General features: G+C 39.1%; 1 protein-coding gene across 2 annotated transcripts; it reads left to right on the top strand.

The window, feature by feature from the left end:
• Positions 1-5,086: 5,086 nt before the first annotated feature.
• On the top strand, positions 5,087-20,831 carry Ms4a13 (membrane spanning 4-domains A13). 2 transcript variants are annotated; one of them, XR_002025661.2, is made up of 7 exons: positions 5,087-5,243; positions 6,858-6,973; positions 9,110-9,250; positions 11,902-11,958; positions 13,291-13,410; positions 14,187-14,333; positions 16,543-16,617. XR_002025661.2 is itself a non-coding variant. In XM_010633067.2 (7 exons), the coding sequence occupies exons 2-7, from the start codon at positions 6,923-6,925 to the stop codon at positions 20,246-20,248; spliced, it is 525 nt and encodes a 174-aa protein (XP_010631369.1). In that variant the 5' UTR covers positions 5,089-5,243; positions 6,858-6,922; the 3' UTR covers positions 20,249-20,831. The 2 variants fall into 2 exon arrangements, 1 of the variants encoding a protein (XP_010631369.1); XM_010633067.2 differs by lacking the exon at positions 14,187-14,333 and adding an exon at positions 20,189-20,831 and having other exon boundaries at positions 5,089-5,243; positions 16,543-16,638.
• Positions 20,832-22,251: the final 1,420 nt, after the last annotated feature.

The following is a 22,251-nucleotide window of genomic DNA, read 5'->3' as shown; positions in this document are numbered from 1 at the left end:
TATCAAGACCTATTCAACAAGACAGGCACAGGATGTTTCTTTTAAGTAAACTTGAATTTGGTGAAATAATAAGCTAAACACTACCTAGGATGCATCATTCATAGGCCCTTGATTTGTCCATACAAAACCATGAGATTCTTCTTAATTTTTTTTTTTCTTTTCTGGGTTCACTTGAAAATTTTATAATTAGGAAAGCTCTTAGACAAATTCAAAAGGCGCTATCATTGGATGGGGAGGAAGGAGTAGACACGAGCTGAATTGTGTCTCGTGCGTGCATGTTAGCATTTTCAGTGCAGAGGTGTAACATTTTTTAAAACTAATAGCTTTCACCCGAACCTAAGGAGACTTTAAACTCCTGACATGTTTCCCAGAGGCCAACACCAACGCCAGTCTGCTGGCAGCGCGGCAGACCTTTTTGAAAACTCCCACACACATAGCTCCAATGTGTATCGCTTCGAGAACCGCTCTAAATTCCTTCTGCAGAGTCTAAGACGGGACAAAACACAGAAGCAAACAGAAGGGAGAAATGTCTGTCTTCTTTCGTTTGCTTTGGGCTTGTGTTTTTGGTTTTGTTGTTTGTTTTAGAGGGAACATCTTTACAGAAAGTAGATGATATGATTTAATTTTTGAAGAAACAGAATAAAAAGAATTTTTGTAGGATAATTTAACAAAAGCAGTAGCATGGTGAGAGAAAAGAGAGCTGGATTAGAATCTCACGAAAGAAAAGGGGATATCAGGAGACGACGTTGGACAGCCTCCCACGGGTTTTCCAGGAAGTGGACGCCAGACTGGGGACTGTCCCCTATGAAGCCAAACTACTTTTCATCAGACTTCAGGTGACGGCTACACGTGCTGTGCTCATACACAGGATGCTTGTGCCTGTGTATGTGAAGTAATCTGCGTAATTAATCAGAGTCTGGACTGCGACTTGCAGGACAGGAAGGAGGATGAAGAACAAGGAGACAGAAGCAGCACGAAGGAGCGATGCTAACACAAAAGACTCCTGCTTCTTAGGCCTCTCAATTTAGAATTATGCCTACGCTTCAGAGGACTGAAACAAGAGGGAATTTATTTAAATTAGTACAAGAAACACATTGGCCTAAAATAAGAGGAAGAGAAACTCATTTTGCTGTGCATCATGTGACAAGTATGAGGGTGGAAACACTGCACCCAGAAAGTCACTTAGTCCTCAGCTCAACTGACAAGTGAGTCCATTCTACAGATTGAACAACATGCTACTTCCCAAGGCACACAGATGGTGAGAAGGGAGCAGGACACAACGGCACCCTAACTGCAGTCTGTCGTTTCTGTCTGCCCGGAGACTAAAAAGGAAACTCTCACTCTCTCCCATCTAAATGTGCACATATCACATCAACTTTCCACCTCTTCCCACTCTAACATCTCTGAAATCCTGTGGTTTCACTGGTCAAGTAAGTTTTTCTTTTAGGTTCCATAAAATAACAGCACATCTCTCCAACAAGATGTATCGATTCAGGGATATACTTACGTGCCTGCCTTGAGGGGAGTTCTGAACAGATGCTTTTTAAACAATAGCACTATCATCGGATGATATCTATTGAAATCTAATGTCTTAGATTTGGACACTTGTCCTTGGATGAAAAGCAGGGGCTGGGAATAGAACATCTCTAGGAGGTGGCTTGGTTCAGTTCGATGTTCTTCACATTTAGTTTGCAATGCTGTGTTCTGAAATGCTCTACCTCCCGACACTTGGCCAAAACAATTCTACCAAAGTGCTTTAGCTTTGCCTATCGAAAAGAATGACAGGTTGTGCTCACAAAAAGAAACTTTCACTAATAATGCAAATGCAATGTGTGAGAAAGTTTCCTGTAAACTCAAAGGAAGAATCAGGGGTTGGGGGAGCAGAGATCACGGCCCACACTACTCCCACTTCACCTCTCACTGCGGAGAGCAGCCACTCCCGGGGGAAGAGGAAGTGAACAGGTGACCATCTGGTCATGGGCAGCGGGCCAGCTGCCTGTGTCCCCAACAACCTCCACCTGTGTTCACGAACACGGGGACAGGTGGGGCTCATTTCTCCCACTCACCCTCAGAGCAGAAGAGGACAGGTGACCACCAAACAAGACCAGGCCTCTTGTGCTCACCACGGTGGGCTCAGACCTGTGTGAGTATGGAGAGGACACCGTTGCTGATGGATGGGCGGAAATTCAGTTCTCACACTGCTGCTGCTGCTGCTGCTGCTGCTAAAGACAAGCCCCAGTGCCCCACAGACACTGAGGTCCAAGGGTGACGGCTCCCTGCTGTGCACTTTCTACACCTTTCTAATGGATTAAGTGGATTTTGGAGCAGAGTCAGCCTCTCTCGTTACGGTATGAGTTCCTTGGAGATGTCAAATCCTCTTTTATTCATCTCAGCACGCAGTCCTTGCTCAGCCAACATCCTTGAGTAAGTGCATCAGCCTTTGTCCTCCAGAATAAATTTGTATCTTTATGAAATAAGCATTTGAGATCTTGGAGAAATAACTACAAAGCTAGGAAAAGTATAACCAACAGCACAAACAACTCTCTGAAGCCTGTGTGAGGGCCTCCCACTTAGCCAAAACTTCAGGATAGCATTTACTTCTGGTCTCAGGTTTCTGGAAAAGGAATTTCAACCATGTTGATGCTCTTCTCTCTCTTGGAGTTCTGCATAGCGTGTGCCACTGCCCATGTTGCCACTCAAGCCATCAACCGCCCCAAGACAGTAAGTCCGGCTCTTCGTAAAATAACTGAATGCATGCTTGAGAAATACAGGTGTCTGCGTCTGTGACCCTCACTGTGAGTGCTCCGCATGCCTGGCGCTGCTGGGGTGGGGACACTGAGTGGGGCTGTCCTGACCGCAGCCCGTTTTTGTCATTCTCTCCAGTCTGTCCTGGTTGTTCCAAATGTGTATGCAACCAACCCTGTGATGCAAGAGTCCGCTCCAGCTCCTCCTAGAAGTGACAGCCAACCACCCTATGCCCCTGGATATTAAATGGAAAGGGGGGCTTCAGTCAAATAGCATGAAGTAGAACTCCTCTTCAGAAACTTCTCAAAAGCTGGCTCTTACTGTCCACAGTGACAGTTAATTTTTAGACATGTTTGAAATTACACTCAGCCTCGTCACTAAAGACGACTGTATCTTCCAATCGCCGTCTCTCAACACTCACCATTGCTGCACACTGACAAAGGTGAAGGACTGGAAAACAACCCTGCAATTCTTGCCAAGTTAGAAATTTTCCCATCTGTGCTAACTTTCCCTCAATAAAATGTCATAAATAACATAAAACTTTGAAGATTTGTTTTAAATTCATTTTGGTCTGACATTGACTTTTCTACACTTCTCTTGATAGACATTTTCTCAATTACCATCTACAACAACTAGAAAATTGGTGCCATGTGTTTAAACCAAAAGTAAACCTATGTCAGCAGATGGTTCAAAAAGTCATTCTAAAATGGATCAATTTCTAGACACATATAAATTTTCAACCTGAACCAAGTTTATAAAAGCCCAGAAAAATCCAGTAATGGGAAACAAAACAGAGATAGTTATAAAAACTGTGTCAATCCTGTACTACAACAGCAAAGCCAGGGATTTAGCTCAGTGGTTCCACCACCTGCCTCACAAGCACAAGGACCCAAGTTCATCCTGGTACCAAAAAAATTTTTAAAATAAATACAAACACAATCTGCTGAAAGAAAAAATCGACAAAACTTTTGAAGACATAATAATAGGCAACGACTTGCTGAACAAACCCCCAATTGCACAAGATAATAATACCAAAAGTCAAAAAACAGCATTACATATTTTAAAAGCTTCTGTACAGCAAAAGAAACACCCAATGGAATAAAGGGACAACCTATAAAATGGAAACAATTTTCCAGTTAGTCCTCACAAAGAGGTCTACAATCTAGAATACATAAAGAAAAACTCAGGACCCTCTCCCCAATAAAAGACCCAATTTTTAAAATGGGTGAATGAAATGGACACTTCTCAGAAAAAGTACAAATTGCCAATAAACATATGAAAAAATGCTAAGCATTTTTGGCCCTTACAGAAATGTAAATCAAAACAATACTGAGATTCTCCCTCAGTCCAGTAAAAATGGCTATCACCAAGAACTCAAAAAAAAAAATGTTAGTGAGGTTGTGGGAGGGGAAAAAAATGAATCCTTCTATATTGCTTGTGGGGAATGGAAATTAGCACAATCACTATAGAAATTCCTCAAAAAAATATAGAAATTACATTTGACCCAGTCATACCTCCTTCTGGGCATCTTCCCACAAAAACTGAAGTCATCAGCTTTTACACTGACACAATCATACCCGTGTTTATAGCAACACAACTCACCACAGCTAAATTATAGACACAACCTGTATGCCCATCAAAACATGAACAGATAAAGAAAATGTAGCGTGCATACACGATGGAGTACTACTCAGCCATAAAGAAACATAAATTATTTGTAGAAAAATAGATGTATCATAAAGATAATAGTGAGGGAAATAAATTGGACAGAGGAGGCTAAATATCACATAGTTTCTCTAAAATTTAAATAACTTTAAAACAAAAAATGATGTTTAAAAAAAACAGGGAGTTAGACACTGTTCAGACAGGAAGAGGACCTGGAAAAAGGAAGCGAGGAGGGGAGGGGCAAGGGTATAAAAATGATTAAGATGTGACAGGTATAGGTACCAATTCCCTAAAATGAATGTAGCTAGTATGTGTGGCAAATACGTAACTTTTTAAAGTTTTGGAAAAGTCTTCCTGGCATCTTTCTGGACACTCTCTCCATTAATATTCTCATTCTGTTCCTTATGTTTGGGAGTGGGGAGGAGTGAGCCGTGAATTCAACGGCTTGCCTTCTTCAATACTTACACCTAAAGTGCTTTGTGGTCGACATTTTTCACTAAAGCCAGAAAATGTGAAAGCCTGATTTTTCATCCATGGTCCCGACCTTTTGTGTGTGAGAAGCAGGGATGCAAGGATGGTTGAACATACACAAACCAAACTCAGGTCCAAGCTCCGCCTGGCCATTTTAGACTGCTCGCGCATTGCGTCTGCGCATGCGCTCCCTGAGGCGGGCATGCGCAAGAGGAGCGCCGTTGCCTAGGAGACCCTGTTCCCTGGGCGCCTGGGGACCAGGAGGTTGGACTTCGCCACCTCTGTGATGCCACTCGGCAGGGTGCGGGCACCCAGCACTGAGGGCCACCCAGGCGGGACTTCCCTCTTCAGCCTGGGCACCGGTGAGGACTCGCACGGGGACCCCACAGCCTGCCGGGACCTGAGAGCGCGACGGGACAGCCTGGGCTGGCGGAGTAAACTGCGGGGAAGCCGCGGGTCCTCAGTCCTCGGCAGGGTCCGGGCGCCCAAGGCCGGCCCGCCGGTTTAAGGCTGCTTCTGCGTTGGTGAAGGGATCACCAGAAAATAAAAACAAACTATAACTTTATTATTTTTACTAATTTTATAAAAATAGAATGCGAGGTTGAGTGGTAGAAAAGCCAAATGTAGACTGTTTTTAGAATTCCAGCCAGTTACTTCATGAAAAACTGGAGTACTGCTTTCTTCCATCGCCAAGCTGGGAGTTTTAAACACAGGCAAACACATTATTTTTTCTGATTCGTAGTTTGATGAATACTTCATTTAGGGTGGCTTTGGTGGTGGCTTGATGGAGAGTCTAGAAACATTTTTTTCTCCCAAGTCTCTTCATACATCTTTCACTGTCAAGCAGTGCAAAGAATTACTGTGAAACTAATGTATCTGTATACACAAAATGACTTATTTTTACTTTCCTGTTTTATGAAAAGTGACAGTAGCAGTCTTGATACAACTTTTCACCATCACACAAATTCTATAATTCTATGACCTCTCATTTCATCAGGACAGAGATGTTAAACTTGTTGCCTATAGGCCTAAACCTTTTGTTAGTTCTGAAATACGGTGTCAGTATATATAGCTTACTTCAGTTACTAACATATTTTTTTCTCTTTTGCTATCACTGGTTGTTGTAGCATTTAGAGGCACTAAGAAAATAAATTTTAGAAACCAAAGATTCATTAAAATAGTCGTCATTGAACTTTGAAGTTTTGGGGTCATTTCATCTCCCTCCTGAAAAGATCAAGACCAAAATTGATCTTTTCAGGTGGCATGACTCATGCTACTGGTTTATGTGTTACACACTAGCGTATATAGAATTTTACTTCTACACAGGAATGAAGTCCCCAAAGGGGATAGAAGTATTAACTAGAATTTTATTTTATGTAAATGTGATCTAAACACAAGGAAGAAATACAGGAATAATAGGGAAGAAAGGAAAAGGAGATACCTTTAGACTTACAGGAGCAACTTTGATAAGGTATCTGATAGGAAAAGCAGTTCTTTTAATACACAAAGAACAAGGTAGCAGGTATGTATCAGGAAAAATCACAGTTGGCGAATTTAAGTGCAAGAGCTCGGTTTTGAAAGCATAAATATGACATTATAAATTGCCTCAAGTTGATAGTTAATTGCGAATGAATTGTTGAAAGTTTACTGAAAATTGACTGACTAGTAGCTTTACTGCCACAGCTCCTAGTCCCTAAGTGGCTCTTACACTACTTTATCACCTAGAGACACAGTTTGCCGCTAAGAGATAATATCTGTAACAGACCAGTCATGTTTAGTCACACAGCGAGGCCTTCCAGTCACAGAGACTTGTTCAGGACAGGTGAGCGCTAACTGACACCTTCAAGAATTAAACCACAGAAAGAAGCTGTTGCTTCTGAGTTGGGGAGGAAATTGCAAAACTGTAGACAAAAAATCAAATTTATGTTTTTTCTACTCAAAATCATACATATATGTTTTGTGGTTTCTTTTTTTAGAAGTTTGATAATACAGACATCGCCAAAGATTAGAAACAAAATCAACTAGAGGAAGTGCTGATAGTATGGCGTGTGGGAGTACACAAATCTCTAGAGCAGACAGTTTTGTTTTAGGGGTAAGTAATATTCCACTTTTGTGATCATAAATTACTTCAGGTTTGGTCTTTCCATTTTTTGTTTTTTGGTATGGGGATCGAACTCGGGCCCTTGCATTTGCAAGGTAGGCAGTGGAACCACTGTGCCAAATCCCAGCCCATTATTTCAGTTTTTGAAAGGGTGGTATTGTTAGATCTGGAAAGGGGAAGATTTAGTTCAATCAAAGGATAAAAGATCATTTTTTAAAATGTAGATTGTCTTCTGTAAATTTTGACTGATCTCATGTCTCTTTTCATAAACAAAACTGTGCTTAGAAGTAATTGTACTAACCAAACAAGTACATGCTGGATAGTAGTGAAAACAAAATAAGTAGTAAAATTTTAGAGAACGAATGTTTACATGTTTTGTTTAACTTAGAGAAAAACATATCATTGCTGTTTTGTCTGTATAGTAAAATGATTATAAATTCATTTGTTCTATTATAAATTTGTTCTAGTAAGCTATTAACCTGTTAAATTACAGGCCATTTATCTAGTTTTCTTAGTAAACAGGAAGGAATTATGAGGATCATGCACTTTGAAATCTACAGAGGAGAAAGCATTCTCCCTGACTTTAACTTCTTTGAGTTCGGATACTGTGTAAACCATTTGTCTAAGTCTCCTTCCTGACTGTTAGCAGAGGTACTTACTTAACCTTCTGAGGTCACAGACCACTATGGACACTGAATGAAAGCCATGACTCTTCTCCCCCAAACTGCCCTTCCAATTTTTTGTTTTGTTTTGTTTTGTTTTTTGTTTTTTTTTTTTTTGAGTGAGAGGGAAGAAGTTTGACTTCCTGGACCCCATTCATTGGCTTTTGAGTAAGAACTGTTTTTAAATAAGAAAACCCATCTTGTCATTCACGCACTGGCAAAGCCTTGACTTTATGTGAGTATGTGAATGTGTGAATATTTCATAATCTTAAAGAACAGTGTCCAGTGATATAAAGAGACAATATTTTTCAAGTCTGCTCCTTATAATCATGGGGAATTAGTACTCTTGACAGCGATATGCCTATATAGTAGGTATTCACTGAGGGCCTGCACTGTGTGGAACACAGGACCATGATGAGAAAACCAAAGTCCATGCCCTTGGGAACCTTCAATCTAGTGAGAAATATTTCTCCCAATCAAATTGAGACCCTCTAAAATGATACCACCTTTGTAAATTTGATGCATCAGAAAAACCTTAAATTCTAAATCTATAATACATAAGATCCTTATCAGAAAAGAGATGTTCCTCTTTGAAAAAGAAACTATCTTCTTTAAAATGTATCTTTATAGTTAGCCAGTTGTATTAATGTGTTTCATAGAGTACTTGATTTGTAAAGATTTGCTAGGACCCTTAAGAGATTTAATAGCTTCCTACTAAAGTTTATATGAAAATGAAAATAAAATCCTGTCATTTTAAAGACTAATTAAATGTGATTCAGTATATGAATTACCAGTTGACATATAAATTCAGAAATAAATTTACTAAGACATATTTACTGAGAGAATAATTGCATTCTGAAAAACCAAAATTGAGTAATAATTCTCCCCCACTCTAACCTGTCTTATCCAACATGAAGACCTAATTCACAGAAGTCCAGCTTGGATATCCTTTAAATGGTTGTGTTAGATTGTGCCTCAGTCTAGCATACTTGTGAAAAAACTCATACCAAGTATTCCTTGAAAGAAAAGGTAAACCTTTATAAGACTCAAAAAGTTATTCTCCTTCCTAAATTGCAACATACAAGAAAATGTTGACCAGACAACTTCCTGCATCCGAGAAGATTAGAAGCCACATTACTCTGAACTATTCTCAATAGTGACCCCTCGTGCCATTACCTAGCAGGAGGAGAGGATCGCCAGTCATATAACCAAGTTGCTAACTCTCTTATGAGACAACTGGTCAGAGCTACTCTTATGGAACAACCTGACTTCTATTTGGGAACCCTTGAGCTTTCCTGGCTAGGGCCTTCTGTCTGGGCTCACGAGCTCAGGAAACACATTGTTAAGTGCATGGCTATTAAACTTTCATCTTTTGTAAAGACATGAATGTCTCTTCTAGTTAATTCTTATTGGAATTGTGTTTTATATTACACTGTTCAATACTAATAATATTCTCTTCTCACAGACTATCCAGATTATGCTTGGCATCTTTAATGTTTTAATGTGGTATTTCCTGCTGGTTTTATATATGGGACAAATTAAAGGAGTCTTTGGGAAATACGAACCTTTAACGTACAAAACAGGATGCACACTGTGGGGAGTTTTTGTGAGTAGACATTTATATTGATTTAATCATTAAGTGAATAATATCCATGTCAATAGTAGAAGGTTGGAAAATTTTTCTAAACAAAAAAAGAGGGAACCAATTGTGATGGTAGATGCCTGTAACCCCAGCACTCTAGGAGGCAGATGCAGGAGGATCACAAGTTCAAGCAAATCGGCAAATTTAATGAGACCTTGTTTCAAAAAAAAGTTTTTTTAAAAAAAATTACAATGTGTCATATGCATGTATACATGTACCACTTACCTGCAATGAAACTAGTCATGTATGGCAAACATGCATGAATAAGAAAAAGAGGCTGGGGATGTAGCTCAGTGCAAAGGACCTGGGTTCAATCCTCTGTACCACATGAAAAAAAACAGAGGTCTTTGCTCTGTCTTTGGTTACTATGCAGAATGATTGTCTCAGTCTCCTACATGATTGTTCAGCAGAGATTCTAACCTGTTTCCAGGGGGATTCTGTAACTAAATGCTGCACTGGTAATGTATTCAAAGTTAAATTCTTTCAACAAATTTGATTTGAGTACCTTTGATTTACAAGTGCTGTTTCCAGAGATGAGTGTACAAAAGTGAATACGTAGTGACACTGCTAGGGTGGATTGTCCTGAGATACATCAAAGCCAGGACCTAACTGCACTTAACAGTGTTTACCTGGACCCTCGCACAAGTCAGTAGTCCTTCCCCACGTTTGTCATTGCCTGCCCTCTCCTGTGGTATTCACACAGCTGTTGCAGAGGAGGGAAACCTGGAGAATAAGGCACGCTGGAAGTCACAAGAAGCAAGTACTATATTACAAAAAATAGGGAGAGATTTGATTCAGCAAATAAGATGAAAACTGAGAACTGGCTGCTGAGTTCAGCAATGTGGTGACTGACAGGAAACGTGACAAGCATTTTCACTGAGTTTGGGAGGCAAAAGCCTGATTGGAGTTGGTTTAAGATACATGAGAAGGAGGGTCCCAAGTTCAAGCCCTACCTTGGCAACTTATTGACTTGGTCTGACACTATCTCCAGGAAAAAGAACTTTTTTTAAGGTCTGGAAATGTATCTCAGTGTAAAGTCTCTGAGTTCAACTCCCAGTACTACACTCACCCCCAAAATAAAAAAATATAGGAAGAGAGAAATTAAGAGATAGCAAATACAACCCTTCTCCACTGCTGGTGGGAGTACAGACTGGTGCAAACACTGTGGAAATCAATATGGAGGTACCTCAGAAAACTAGGATTAGAGGTCCCATTTGAGCCAGCTATCTGCTGACAGGCTTGCCCTTGCAGGTTCCTTGCTGTTTTTCTCTGACAGCTTTTAGTAGTCTGTCTTTGTGTTGCATTTCTGGAATTTTGATTACGATGTTTCATGGAGATGTTCTTTTCTGGTCGTGGGTATTTGGCGCTGTATGTGCCTCCTACACCTGGAAATTGAATTATTCCTCTATGTTTGGAAAACTTCCGGCTATCGTTTTCATGAATAAATTTTTATGCTTTGGAGACATCTTCTAATCTTAGCTTTATTCCTATAAATGTTAGATTAGTTCATTGTTTTGAGTTTTGATTTTGTTTTTATTTCTGGTTTTGTAGCTGGAGCTGTTGGGTAACACCGAGTAGGGATTTGCTGCATAGCCTTGTCTTCAGCTCTGACTCTCCCCTCACACTGGCCACGTGTCCTACCATAGTCTCAACTGAAGTTTTCCATGTTTTGGATTGTTGCTTGATTTCTTTTCACGGTTTCTAACTATTTAACAAAATAGTCATTCATATCTTTTGTTTAACACATTCACAACAGCTTATACAGCCCAATGGGACAGTTATGCTGTAGCTCTGGTGGTTCAAGCCAGTGAGAACATGTTAATTTAACAAGCTTGTTTTTGTGTCTTCTTTAAATTCAATGGATATTTTATAAATTCCTTTATCTGTTCATTTAAATAATCTCTAAGCACACTAAACATCTTATGAGTATGCTTATTTGTTTCTACTTTTATCTCTTCAAACATTTTTACCATTTGAATTTTTTTATTTTTTTAGCTCATTGCCTATAAGTTCCTCTGCTGCAGTGCCCATGAGAGCCGCTGTTGCCTTGTTTTCTTGTGTTTCTGTTGTTTTTGTGCTGTAGGTAGATCAGTTAGGGCAGAAAAACTCTGTCATTACTTTGGATATATCTTGAATTCGTGTATGAATCCCAGTCACATAACTGTGGCTTTAGTTATCTTTTAGTTAGCATTTATACAAAGCTCCTCCATCTTCCCAACATAATAGGGTCAATCCAGTCGCTGGGTTACAAGGAGAGAACATTGCTGGTTATGTTTGAGATCACATACACACACACACACACACACACACACACACACACGAGGCAGTCTTGCTCAGGACTTGTTAGGCTATCTGTGACTGATACAACCACACCTGCGCTTTGTCCACTACTCTTTGAATACTTGTGTTACAAGTGACCCTACTGTTACTTCCCACAACCATTACCTTCTGACATCATTACCTCATGATGGAAAGTTATCCCATCCTTTCCAGTAAGCTGTCTTTAAATTTTCTTAGTATTGTAAAAATAATTGACTTAGAAGAGGGAATTAAAAACCATTTTAAGTTGGCAGTCATTATCAACAAGTATTTATACATGTCTCTTTAATGTCCAGTTTATCTTATCGGGAGCTTGCATAATAAAAGCAACAAAGAATCCAACGCGAAGCCTGGTAAGTTGAAATGTTTGGGATATCTCTAGAAATCACGTGTCACCAAAGTAAACAGTAGATTTTAATGGAAAAAACAACGTGCAAACCATGAAGGAATCTACCCTCCCCATAAAACACATGAAGAAATTAAGTGACAATCCAGTATCATATAAATTAATGTAGACAAATATGCAGTAGATGTCATGTATCATTATTACCTTATGTAAACACTTCCAAATTTAAATGTTTTGTTTTGTTTGATGTTCTACCTTTTAGCATTACATGAATATTGACTAGAAAAATTATAAGATCCAATGCCTTTATGTGTAGACAGTGCTGTAAAACTTCATTTTCTGAGCCTTCCAATCTGGAAGCAGGATTTTATCTTGTAACAAAGTAAGGTATTTGTCTAGAAAAAAAATGATCTATGATGTAGGAGGAAGGATATTGGAAAGAAAAGCAATCTTAAAACTAAAGATTCTAAATTTGTAGAATTAAAAAAATAGTCTTAGACTCTTAGAGCTGAAAGAAATTAGTCTGGTTTTTTCACACAGTGGAGTATTGCTCTGCCATAAAGGTTAAATTTGAGACATTTGTAGGAAAATGGATGCACCTTGAGACCATCGTGTTAAGTGAAATAAATCAGACACACAAGCTTAAATACTGATGGTTTCTCTTATATGAGAAACACAAAATATAAATAAAAAGCAAAATAGCAGGGTGTGGTGGCACATGCCTGTAATCCCAGCCCTCAGGAGGCTGAGGCAGGAGGAGCACAGTGAGTTCGAGACCAGCCTGGGCTACATAGTGAGTTCCAGGTCAGTCTCAACTACATGTGATACCCTGTCACAAAAAACCAATAATAATAATAACAATAATAAAAAGCAAAATAAAAGATGGATAGTAGAAAGTAGAGAGATGGCTCTTTCTCAGATGGGAAGGGGATCCAGAGAAGGAAGGGGGTGGGTGGCAGAGGAGGTAAAGGGGATGAAAAAAGGATTGAGATGTTTTATGGACATGGACCCACTTCATATAAGGAACATAAACATTGTGTGCTGCAACGTACACCACTAAAAGCCCTGACGTCTGAATAAATTGGACTAAAATTCCAAACTGTAAAGCTCAGTGTTTGTAACCCCACGGAATTGGAAGGCTGATACTTATCAGCTTGATGATACTCTAATGTTCCCTCTAGATTAAGTGGGTTTCCAGTAAGCCAGAAAAATATTTATATGAATCGTAGACATACAGACTCTTCTAAATCCTCACAGCTGGATCAACTTACTAGCAAAACAAACAATTTAACCAAAATGTGTATTCTGAATGTAATAAACTTCTTCTGTCTCCCTTCAGATTGTGTCTTCTTTGAGCCTGGATATTTTATGCATGATTGTTACGTTGATTGCAATAATTCTGACAGTGGTGGAGTTGTCTAAATTTCACTCTGTATCATATAAGAATTACGGACAAGCGGTAAGTGACAAATTCTATAAAAACATCTTCATTTCAAAATTATGTTTTCCATTATTTTGAAGACTTAGAAGGCAAAATTAGACATTCATTGTTTGTCATTCAATGCTTGGTTGACAGTTTTAATTCAAAATAATTCTAAGATATATAATTTTAGGAAATACTAATAAGCTATTTGAACTCTTGACTTGCCTAATTAAAATACAGCAAGACTTCAGTGCTAAGGATCTGTGTATTTCACTTAGAGTCATTTGTGATTCTTTAAATGCAAGAAAAGAATAATTCTGGAGCATAAAAACGTTCCCAAAGTCAACAAAAGAATTCTGCTGTTGATACGTACAATTCAAACTGTCCACACTTAATGATTTCTAAATTAGCACAGAATTTTTCATAACAACCTCTTTCTGCCTTAGCTGAATTCTGCTCCAAGTCCCCAAATGATAAATGTACGCAGGGCTGCCTTATTTCTAGTCATGTATCCAATTACCAACTTTATACTACAGAAATAACTATATTGCTTTCTGAGACATTCTCTAGGAAGTGTCAGTATTTTTACTGATAGCACAATAGACTTACTTCAGTTGTGTTGACCTTAAATTCCGAATCACAGATGATCGGTTCTTTAGCGAAGGTTGTAAAAGTGTCCCAGATTAGATAGCAGCTCCTCCTTGTTTGCCCAACAGAAGCAAATAGATAACAATTATAACAATGGCTAGAAAAGTTGTAGGTGGAGGGTTATCTGCCTGCTCTTTCCTCCCCTGCACGTCTCCTCTCCACAGGACAGTGTATTACACAGACAGCCATTAGCAGAAGGAGAACAGAAACCTGGACGGCAGTGATGGAAATGAAAGAAAGTGCAGTGCCTCAAAACACAGTGTGTGATGAACGATGGCTTAAATCAACATGGCCAGATTCTCCTACAAATGGTCCGAAAATTCCTTCTTGCTCTGGAGGTGGAATATGGAAATCTTAGGTTCTAATTCTGAAGGCAGACAATAAGGAGAGAGGGCTTAAGTTCTTCAGTATCTAATTATTTTAAAATATTGAAGTCACCATCTCATCTGTACGCTTGCAGTTACCAGTTTAGGGCCCTGTGGTATAACTGTCAAGACCTGCCCTGTTAGTCTGTTTTCTGTTCTATTGCAAAGTAACTGCAGCTAGGTACTGATAAAGAAAAAGAGGTTCGTGTAGCTCCCAGATTTAGAGAAGAAAGCTGAGTTTGTTGGGCTACAATGACAGCCTGGTGGCAGATGGCTTTGTGGCAGGGACAAAGCAGTGTGAGAGCTGATGCTCAGCCAGAGACAGGAAGCCAGAGTCGGGTGGGGCCGCTGCCTGTCTTTTATGTCAGCCCTGCATGTCACAGGCACAAACCAGATCTCCTCTCAAGACCCAAGCCTCTGGGGCCCTCACCCTCTCCTGCCGCCTACAGTCACCCAGCGTTCACCCCCTGAGGGCCACGTTCAACTCTGCGGGACGTGGCGCCTGCCTTCCTCAGTCAGTATTGCCAACCCTCACAGGCTGTGTCCGTCTGATCTGCACTTAGTATATTAATGATCACTTTGTAATTTCCCCCAAGTCACAAGTTTTGGCTTTGTTTGCCATGAATAGTTGTACAAAATGAACTTGTATGTCAGCCCTCCACTCCCTTTCCCAGTGCACTGTAGTATTATATACCGACATTTATTCAGGCAACCAACATTCTGCACGATTTTCATGTGACAGCTTTTCTAACACAGGCAGAGCACTCGGCTAACCCACAATCTCATGAAGCTATTGAGGTACCTGGGTAGGTTCAGCTGGCCCCAGGATGCATGCTCAGAATATGCTCCCAGTACAGCAGAATGGCCACACCACATTGCATTCATTCAGACCCTACCCTCAGTACCACCAGTGCGAGCGACCCTTGAGGGAGTGTAGCTTCTGTTGCACAGTGCCCTTGTGTGTACATGGGGAAGATGTTGGTCCAGCTCCATTCATCCACTGCTGTGCTCTTTCCCACACACCTGGCCTGTTTGTCACAATGGCTAGTTTGACTTTTCTGCTTGGATATATTTCATTTCTTCTCATTTCAAAGATATACAATCGAAATTATTCATCTCTCTGAAAGTGCAATACTGTAAAACGTCCTTGTTTCAATTTCCTAAGTCCAAAAACTTGACCTGACCTCTCTTTCCACTATCTTATTCTAAATATCAAATTTATGCTAAATATCATTTATTCTTAATTTGAACTTTTAAAATTAGGATTCTTTTGATTTTAAGTGACCAGAAATACTGTACAACCCTAAACTGACGTTAGCACAGAAGGGCAGGCTTGCTGACTTAACATTGTTCCAGAAACAGTATTGCTTTCATTTGAAGACTTTCTGGATATGTGGCTTTCAGTGACCCTCCTGTTCCCTATAGTTATTGACATATTAATCTTATCTTGTGTAACTTTATATTACTTTTCTATCTTTTCTATTTGATTATAAACTTTGAGGAAGTTTTTATATCATTGTTCCTACATTTAGTTCTACCGCTTAATAAATTTCTTGCATATAAAAGACATTAAAGCCAACAAAGATAGAGGAAAAGAAAGATGCAAGCAGAATTCCAGGTCTGAGTACAATTTCTGTCTTTACATAGCCAGCACAAGAGCACTTTCTTCGGGTGGCGTCCAATATAAGTCATATGATGCACCAGTCATATGTGTATTGTTGAAAGTGTCTTTCCAATAGCAACAGAAGATATCAGTTTATGCCACAAATGACAATCACCTTGTGCTTCAGTATGAAATAGTCTTTGAAGCTCTAAATTTCTAAATAATTTCATAAAATATCATAGCAATATTTATGTGAGGTACTTATCACCACAAATTTAAGTAAGTTTGTAATTAATAATAGCTTCCTTAATAGACAAAGGGATCATTTGTCTAAAAATCTCTTGGTTTCCTTCATTCTTATATCAGAAGCTCCTTCCAAGAGCATGTTTGCACTTACTAAAGATAATAATGCAAAATTCCCCCTATTTCTTTTTTGTTGTTGTTGTTTTGTTTTTATTTGTAGTAGCAAGGATCAAACTTGGGTCCTTGTGCTTGCAAGGCAGGCAGTGGAACCACTGAGCTAAATACCTGGCCCCCATTTCTTGATTACAGAAACTGGGGAGGGAAGTTTCACGTGTGTTAATTACCGTCTACCACCTGGAATTCTGTGTTGCCCTTACACACTCGATCTTCATGTGTGCCAGTTTGGTAAGTGTTTTCTCGGGAAGACTGAGCACTGTTGATTTCCAGGGAGTTTATTATGAGGAGATGAAGTACACTATGCATTATGTTTGTAAAGAATAAAAATGAAATGTGTGATAATCTTTACTTTTTCTTGTAGTTTATAAATAGAAAACATAAAACTATAAAAATACAGAAAACTCTAAATAATTTTTAAATCATACAATAAAAATGAATGGTCCCCTATAGTGCTCATATACCCACATATCGAACTCTCCACAAAAAGGACTTACAACACAGTTTTCTTTTCTACTAATTACCTGTCTGATCATAGTCACAGTATTTTGTCATGTTCAGTTTTTGCAACTATCTTAAGCATTTTTCCATTACAAAACATATCTAAACAAGGCTATATTGTATTTCTTAGTATTTAGTATTCTTTTCTTACTACATATTTAGCTTTTTTCCATGTTTTTTTTCAAAATTATAAGCAATAACTTGAAGAACATTTCAATACAAATATGTATACACGTGAGAGACTACTATTTCTGTAAATGATATATTCCTGAAAGTGTAATTGCAGAATCATATTTCCAAAATGCCTAACAATTCACTATGCCATAAAAGCTTGTTAGAAATATCATTCCCTCACAGGTTTAAAATAACTAGATGGCTAACATTCACTTATTCTTTCTCACATATTAGTGGAGAGTCTCCTATTTGATAGGCATTGTAATAGGCATGAGGATGCCAAGTTTAAGAAAACAGTACCTCCCACCGTCAAAGAGGCTGCATTCCAGTGTGGGAAAGAGTGTAAACAGGAGAGAACCCTCAGAAGCAGGTCTTAAAAGTAAAATCCAAGAATGAAAACATGTAAAAGTTCACAGATAGTCAAAGACCATATATTCAAGAGAAACAGACTCCCCACAAGTAGTAGAAGCAAGTCCCTAAAGTGAGAGAAACAACCACCACTTCTGGGGGAGATGAAGCAATCAGAATTCGGAGTTACTACAACTTGTTATGTAAAATGGCCAGTTTTCAGCAACACCAAAATAGTGACCAATACAATGAAAAGAGCACTCAGGAGATATAGTCTCTTGAGGGAAGGGGAAGACAAATACTAAACAAAGGAACCAGGGATTTAGCTCAGTGGTACCACACCTTCCTAGCAAGCATAAGATCATGAGTTCAATCCCCAGCACCAAAAAAATAAATAAAAAGAAAGATGTCAATAATGTAAATATGTTTGAAAAATGAGAGGATGGCAGTGATGACTCATCAGATGATACTATCAGCAATTATTTTTTTTAAAAAATTCTGAAGTTGTACTGTAAGAATACAATAACTGAAGTGAAAAACTCACTGGAAAGGCTGAAAAGCAGATTTGAGCCAACAGAAGATAAAAATCAACCAGTAGGAAGATAGCACAAAAAAAGATAAATAAAGAAAAAGTGGAAAAAAGAAGTAAACAAAACCTCAGAAACCATTGAGAAAAAAAAAGAAACCACTGAGGAAACAGTGAGAATGTTTAATGGGAATCCCATAGAAATTGATAGTCAGGGGAAAAAGTGGAAGAAATAATTACCAAATATATTCAGCTGATTTTATAGAAAAGATCATTGTATACATGAACAAATTCAGTGATCCCTAGAGTAAACACAAAGCAATCCCTTCCAGTCACTTCTGTTAAGCTAAGTTTTAAAAACAGAGAAAATATTGAAAGTAGCAAGAGAATGGCTCAGTAAATAGTAATGCCGACAGCTGACTTCTCACCAGAAACAATGGAGTCCAGGAGGTAGTGGGGTGGGATATTAAGGTGCTAGAGAAAAATACCATTCAAGTAAGAATTCTATATCCTTTAAAATTATCCTTCAGAAAATGTAAATGATAAAATAAAGACATACACAGTGAACAGAGAATACACTGCTAGCAGAAATGCCGTGTAGGAAACACTGAAAAGAGGAGATGTCAGATGAAATTCAGGGAATGAAAAGCACCATTAAGAATAACCATAAGGGACTTAAAAAATCACAATAGATACATTTTTGTACATTCTTCCTTTAACTTATTTAACAGCTCACTAAACTGCATTGGGCTCACTCAGGTAATCCAGGGTAATCTCCTTCATTGAAGGTTGCTAATAAGCAACATTAATTCCATACATCATGACTTCTTGGCTCTACCAGTTAGCACAAAAGTATCCATACACAATACATAAATGAAGGGGTGATGGATTTTTTTCAATAACACTGTGTTAGCAAAAACAGGCAACAGGTCGATTTACTCACGTGTCATACTTTGCCAACCCATGCTCAATCAGCGCGTGTTAGGGAAGCTGCCGCTACAGCACCGTGGAGCTGGGGACAGAGTGTGCGTGGCTGTAGATAGCACCGAGGGAAGAGCAAGGGAGTGGAGCTCTGTGGGACACAGTTGCTGTGTGTTACTGGAATTAGCATTCACCTGAGATAGATTGTGATATGATGCATATTTATAACTAAGAAAATTTAAAATTAAGCATCAAAGGAGTTAACACAGTAATTTTATGGCAGGTAAAGGAAGGACACACTACATGAGATATAGAGAAAAGAAATGGTAAAATAACAGATACAAATCATTTCAATAAACATATTAAAACTAAAGGAGAATCTTGGGCCAGGGATTTAGCTCAGCGGTTCGGTGGCCTGCCTTGCAAGCACAAGGACCCGAGTTCAACCCCCGGTACCAAAAAAAAAAAAAAAAAAAAAAAAAAAAGGAGATACTATTAAGTGCCCAATAGAATGACTGAGTCTCAAGATACTGACAATTCCAAGTGATAATAAAGACTACAGATAAAAGAAATGCCACACTCCTACTTGAAGTATAAATGATCACAACAGCTTTAAAAGCCATTTGGGCATTACCTTCTAAACATTAAATATGCATAATCTTACACAGTTAGTAATTAATTCCTTAGTATATACCAATGTTTGTCAGATGTACTCAGATACATTTCCAGTAATAATATGGAGCAGTCTTTATAATAACTGCATAGTGGCAACACACAAATGTGACTGAGTGGGGATACATCAGAGTAAATTACTCTAATGAAATTCTGTATAACAATTAAAATGGCATCCAACTATACTTACAAATAGGAGGGAATTTTAAACATGCTTAGTATAGAAAGCAAGACTCAAAGACTATGTATAGCCCATTCATAAAGTTTGAAACAGGTAAAACTAAAGCCAAACTGTAGCAATTGCTAGGGATGCAAGATTAGTTGGTGGATCTAAAAAGGATCAATAACCTAAAAGTCAAAGTGATATCTGGGGAAGAATTGTTAATGGTGGAATCACGAGATGCTAGGGTGAATTTGGGGATGCTGGCATCTGTGAGTTCAAGAAAACCATTAATATTCTTAATGTGGAAATCAGGAAGTATACCAAAGTTCCAAGTGATCCAGTAGTAATTAAGAAAGAAAGCCAACTTGGGAATGGGACAAAAATAGGACATAAGAAACTTAAGATCCTACTCTGTAAACATCAGTACACTGTGTGGTTTTAGAATATAATTTGTAAGAAGTTAATTTTTTTTCCAGAGTCGAAGACACAGCAGTGTTTCCACACCTGTTACAGAGGAGGCTGAAAGTGCTATGTGAGAACCTTAGAAATGTGAGATTTTTACTGATGCTGATACCTGGTGTGGGTGCTCTGATATTTTGGTACAACAAAACTGCTGCAAAACCTGCAGATTTTGTGCAAAAGAAAATACAAAGCAAGTTAAATTTTCCTCCTCAACAGTTAAGAAGTTTCTATATGCACTTCTCTACGCTCAAAGGATGTGATTATTACAAAGAAGAATTTGTTATCTAGATCATATGAATAGTTGTCAACATTCCACAAACTTGTGTAAAACACTCTAAAACACACTTTTTCTCTAGAGTGCAGGCTATAAAGACTGCAAGTGTGATGTTGTGTAACTCACAAGAAAATATGTCTCCCTATGAGCAAAAACCATATTTCATGTTCTAAGTCTGTCAATGGAACTAGCTTCTCCCTTAACAAAGTATGACAAAGAGGGCCGGGGATTTGGCTCAGTGGTTCAGCCGCCTGCCTCGCCAAGTAGAAGGGCTGGAGTGCGATCCCCGGTACAAAAAATAAAAACAAAGTATGACAAAGGCTGCTGATTCAGTCTGTGGTTGCTCCTTGACTTTCACCTCTCCACATTAAAATTCCTTTCTGCCCCAGAAGTCTCTGCCATCTTTCTTTCTTTGCACTCTCCGGCTTCCTACTTATCATTGTTTGGATCATCTCTTCAATTACTTTTCAAAGCAAACTTCCTTTGCACAATAAGAATTTCCCAGGAATCTGTTCTGAATTCTGTTCTCTCTCTTCTACTATGAAACATTGCTTTGGAAAGCTTTGCTCGGGATATTATCATGCCAGGCAGGAGTGCATACAGCTCTCTTTAAATGTGCTGCTGGGTTTTGTTTTTGAAGGGGAAGGGGCGGGGGGGCGCGGGTGTTGTATTCTGCTGTCTCTCAAGCTGTTTCACCACTTTTTATCAACTACAGTTAAGATTTTTTGATTCCACAAATGTCAATGTTTAGCTCATTTCTTTCAATGTCTACTCTGTGCCAGAATTCAGTATATTCTGGAGTGTCAAAAATGAATAAGACAGGCCGGGGATTTAGCTCAGCGGTTTGGTGGCCTGCCTTGCAAGTGCAAAGACCCGAGTTCAATCCCCGGTACCAAAAAAATAAAAAAATTAATAAGACGCTTGATGACACATTTTTGTTTTGTGGAGGAAACAATTAACAAATCAAGCCTATGTGATACATTAATTAGCAGGAATATGAAAGCAAAGAAATGGAGCAGAAGAGTTAGTATTTCCTCTTGTGAAATAAAAGTGACAGTGCTTTATAAAACCTTTGAACAGGGGATTAGTAGTTCTCCAAGCAGATTGGAACATGTGATCCAAGTGACAGAACTGCATTATCTGTTGACCCAGTAGGTCTAAAGCTGACAGGTTTGGTTTTCCCTGATGTGGCTTTGTATCACTGCACATAGAAGGATCAGCTCATCCAAAGTATGGGAAAGAGAGGGCAGAACAAGGTGGTGGATAACCCAGGGATGCCTCACTCCCACAGAAACATCAACATGAACAACTATCTACACATAAAATACCTTCTCAATGGCTAAGAAAAACAAGTAAAAACATAGCACCTGGTAATGGCATAAAAACAAAAGCCACATCAAAGGGAGTACTAAAGACAATTTCACAGTACATGTGTCAGCCATCCCCCGACCTTAGTGTGGTGTGGACAGAGACCCTGTCCACTACAGATGAAGAAGAAGGAAATATGCACAAGACTTTGCCTCGGACTCCAACACTAAGCCTACCACAAGAGAAGCCAACACTGAGCAGACACTCATGAACCTGCCTTAGAGAAGTGCCTGTGGACTGAGCCTGAAGATTTGCCCCAGCACCAGAAAGTAACCAGCAGCCACTACAGTGAGGGTCCAGTTTACTCGACAGCACCAGCAGCAAACTGCAGCAGCCACAGACTCAGGTGAGCCTCAGAGGCAGACAAGCCTCAGCAGCCACAACGCTTCAGATGCACCTAATGCTACCAGCCTCTGGCTGTGGGTCTCCTGCCTG

Source organism: Fukomys damarensis, unplaced genomic scaffold (assembly GCF_012274545.1).
Source record: "Fukomys damarensis isolate Sample0158 unplaced genomic scaffold, DMR_v1.0_HiC HiC_scaffold_27, whole genome shotgun sequence".
Classification (NCBI taxonomy): Eukaryota; Metazoa; Chordata; class Mammalia; order Rodentia; family Bathyergidae; genus Fukomys; species Fukomys damarensis.
Note: the sequence above shows the minus strand (reverse complement) of the source record. Positions and strands in the feature narration are given on the sequence as shown.